At 33.2% G+C, this 3,724-nt stretch overlaps 1 protein-coding gene across 2 annotated transcripts; it reads right to left on the reverse strand.

The window, feature by feature from the left end:
* Positions 1-488: 488 nt before the first annotated feature.
* LOC111919536 (uncharacterized) lies at positions 489-2,889 on the reverse strand. Of its 2 annotated transcripts, none has more exons than XM_023915098.3 (9): positions 2,669-2,889; positions 2,313-2,364; positions 2,140-2,213; positions 1,952-2,053; positions 1,736-1,876; positions 1,607-1,658; positions 1,438-1,511; positions 1,229-1,318; positions 489-692 (listed from the first exon to the last, which is right to left on the reverse strand). In XM_023915098.3, the coding sequence occupies exons 1-9, from the start codon at positions 2,791-2,793 to the stop codon at positions 644-646; spliced, it is 759 nt and encodes a 252-aa protein (XP_023770866.1). In that variant the 5' UTR covers positions 2,794-2,889; the 3' UTR covers positions 489-643. The 2 variants fall into 2 exon arrangements, with proteins under 2 accessions (XP_023770866.1, XP_023770867.1); XM_023915099.3 differs by lacking the exon at positions 489-692 and adding an exon at positions 750-1,008.
* Between the last annotated feature and the right edge of the window lie 835 nt (positions 2,890-3,724).

Raw genomic sequence — 3,724 nt, forward strand, 5'->3', positions numbered from 1 at the left:
CAATTAGACTGATCGGGCGATATTCACAGAGGGAAATCGGGTCGGATGTTTTGGGGACAAGAATGATGAAGGAGGAGTTGCATCCCCTATCAATTACACCTGTAGACTCGAAGTCTTTGATTGCTAGGTCTATGTCACCTTCCATTGTGTCCCAGTGTTTTTTAATGAAAGCAAAGGTGAATCCATCAGGTCCAGGGGCTCTATCATTTCCGCATAGCTAATGAATGCTTCCCTCTCCTTGGGAACCAAACATGATTTTTTTTTTCTTTCATTCTACGTTAACGCTCTATTCATTTCTTTCTTCGATTAATAATTTCTTATTTTCTTCTTCTATTACTGCATACACCTTAATACATCAACAACTCAATTCAACAATAAATGCACACATTCTAACACAATCACAAATAACTAAATGCAATTCATCAATAATTACAAACATAACCACAATGAGTAAATATATAAAATAACAAAAAATAGGATAAACTGAATTTGAGAGGCAAGACGACTGTTTATGATATTGCAATTATTGATTTGAAATAAACATAATGTCATTACTACACGTGTATGATTTACCTTTAACAATTTAATTTACACAATTCCACTGTGTTTGATAGAATGATACAACAAGAATACAACGCATTCACTATTCATTCACACCCACTATCAATGGTGGATCAATTGCCTTCAAATCTCTGCAAAATTCAACGTATCAAAAAACAACTTTCATATTCAAGATTCTACCCTCAATGTAATAGCAAATAATAATTAACCAATAGATTGACTTGAATGTGATACACAAAGCTAAATACGTACACACATATTACATACATTAACATTTCGTAAATATAAGGTTCATGTTAAATATATAGAGATTTGTTCAGAGTTTTAATAAGATTTAAGATCCATCAAGTGGTAAAAAAAACACAAATGAAGCCTATAACTTTATTCATCAGCTAACCCTTTGTAATGTGATTTGGCCTTTCATTCTTTTATACCTGTTTAATGGGCCTAAAATGAACAACAAAATTACTCTTAAGCACAAATTTTAACACACAACTTGGTCTTATAAACTATATGGGATCAAAATAAATATTTGATGATACAAAAGTACATAACATCAATTCATGAATATATACATAAATGAAAAGAGGCGATTCCCCCATGTATCATTCTTTAATATGTAACACCATTAAAAATAAAATTAACAATTTTTTTTTGTCAAACTTGCCTGTGATTGTTCTTGAAAAGTATAAGGGAAATAGGCTGATCAGGAGAGAGATAGAACAGCTGCTTCACTATGTATACACATGTAGTAATACTGAAAAAAAAAACGTCAACAAATAAGAAAATATGTTGTTACTTTTCATTTGTGTTTATTATACAATGTGTATCTATAGAATGAAAATATATTATGACTTAATTTGTATGAATACTTACCTCCCACAACATACAAGAAAAACTATCCACAACAAAGCACTTATCCAACTTGATTCCTTATATGCTATCCACACCTGAACAATAAAACTCACAATTAATAAAACAAAGTATAAGTTATCTTAAAGCAACAAAATTAATCAACTAAAGTATATTATGAATTGAGACATACCGATAAAGCCACAACATTGATGTAAAAGTCGATCAGTGTAGCCACTATCCACCTAGGCGTATTTATTAATTTTAATTTTAGATTTTTATAAAATATGAAATGTAAATTAAGTAAAAAAACAAAACTTACGGAGTGTATAATTCAGCACGAAATGGAGATCCATCAACAATAAGTGTGTAAAGCAAAGTTCCAAGCATTAAGCAGCCTAATACCCCAAAGATTACTCTTGCAATTACAACAGAAAGTCCCTTTTTGTGTTCCATGTCATCTCTAAGACAAATATTTAGGGTTTAGGGTTTAGGGTTTAGATACATTTGGAGGGTGAATTCAGGGTTTAGGGTTTACCTTTTTTGGTGTGTCACCAATACAAAGTAAATAGGATCCTTTGAAGATTCTTCAGGTGTTAACTTGTAGAACTGCAGAACGATGTATCCACAGGTTGTGACACTATACAAGGAAAAGAAAGTTTGATTATATTATAATTTATAATAAACATGCCACGCTGATATTAATTAAATAAAAAAGAAGATTACCTTCCAAAACAAATTAATAAAATCACCCAAACTGAGGCTATGATCCAGCTTGATTCCTTGTAGACAACCCAAGCCTAACGATTGCCACCATACAAACACATATGATTCATTCCAACTGATTAAAAAAAATGAAAGAATTCGTATATTTTGAAGAAATAAGTAAACATTCATACCCCTATGATAGCAATATGTATGTAGAAATCTATCAGTAATGCTGCCATCCACCTGGAGCAAATTTGACAAGAAGTTATCAAAATGGGAAATTTTGTTTTGGTTTGTGTTAAGAGGAACCATCAAAGATACAAACAATTCAATCGTACAGAAATCAACAAACAGATAAGGAATAACTCATTCCCTCTGTTGATTCGTCTTGCTATGTTAAAAGACCACATTTTTTTCGGTGATCGGAGCTTCAATTGATGAACTGATGCTACATAAAGTGTAGGTATTCCGATGACATACTAAAGGAAATACAAAACAACGAAAATCTACCATCAATTTCGACAAATGGTTCTGTCTTCTAATTTACCTAGTGAGTAGCTCTGTACGAAAAGGGAGGCCATCGGTGGCGATTGTGTAAATAAGCACCGCCACCATGAAACAGCCCAACACGCTCAACAGCGTCCTCACTGCGACTCCGACCGGCGCCGCCATTATTGCTCCGACGTCTCTGTGCTTGCGTGTGGAAGAAGGAGAGAAATTGGGTTCGTTTTGTGGGGAAGTCCGGCGTCCACGTTTACAACCTGATACCGCGCCAAATGGAGGCTTTTAACTGAGAAATTTACAAAATCCTCCCTCTACTTATTGATAACATACAAGTTTAGCTCATAAATAGGATTGAATGATATAAGAAATAATAATGGATTAAACGGAGTAAAAATGATGAACACAACACAATAGGTTAGTTTTGGATGGGTTGTGTTTAGGGGTGGCAGTTGATGCCTTCACACTATAACGGTTGGATTCAAACAAGAGCGCACAATAGAGTTAAAACCTAACATTAAAAAATTATTTAGTTCCCATAATATGTAACTTAGCATATTCGTTTTCTAGTTAGTTGAAGCTATTTAGAACTCCTAAAAGCACAAAGCAAGCAACATTCAAATATCGAATAATCAGAACCAAGCATAACCTAATTGGGCAATCCTATTACTGACTAATCAGTACTAACATGCAAATCTATAAGCTCATATAACAGGCATACAATGACATCTCTCCTAGATCCTTAGCCCTAATCTAGTATCTGATTCATAGATTTACAATTCAAAACATATCATAAACATGTATGGGTATTTTGGGAAAACTTACTTGAGTTCGGCTGATTGAATGCACCACACCCTTTTTCTTTTTTAGAAATCCTTTTTATAAAACTTTTTTCTTTTGAAAATTTCCACCAAGTCCTTAGTTTGAGTTTAGGCACACCCGAGAGTGTGCCCGAATCCCTCAGACCAAGGCTCTAATACCAACTTGTAACATCCAAAAATATGGTCCCAAAAATTTCGTTTTTATAATAGATAAAATAATATTTTCAAATATCATCCATACATCTCAACAAAACCAATGTATCAAATGTTATCAAAATCAG

This window comes from Lactuca sativa, chromosome 9, assembly GCF_002870075.4.
Source record: "Lactuca sativa cultivar Salinas chromosome 9, Lsat_Salinas_v11, whole genome shotgun sequence".
Lineage (NCBI taxonomy): Eukaryota > Viridiplantae > Streptophyta > Magnoliopsida > Asterales > Asteraceae > Lactuca > Lactuca sativa.

Bases quoted from the DNA above. Each gene is read 5' to 3' on its own strand.
- LOC111919536 (XM_023915098.3), bottom strand. From the start codon at position 2,793: ATGGCGGCGCCGGTCGGAGTCGCAGTGAGGACGCTGTTGAGCGTGTTG. The intron at 2,214-2,312 runs GTATGAATGTTT...GGCAATCGTTAG, and splicing joins TACATATTGCTATCATAGGG to GCTTGGGTTGTCTACAAGGA. The intron at 693-1,228 runs GCAAGTTTGACA...TGAATTTTGCAG, and splicing joins CTTTTCAAGAACAATCACAG to AGATTTGAAGGCAATTGATC.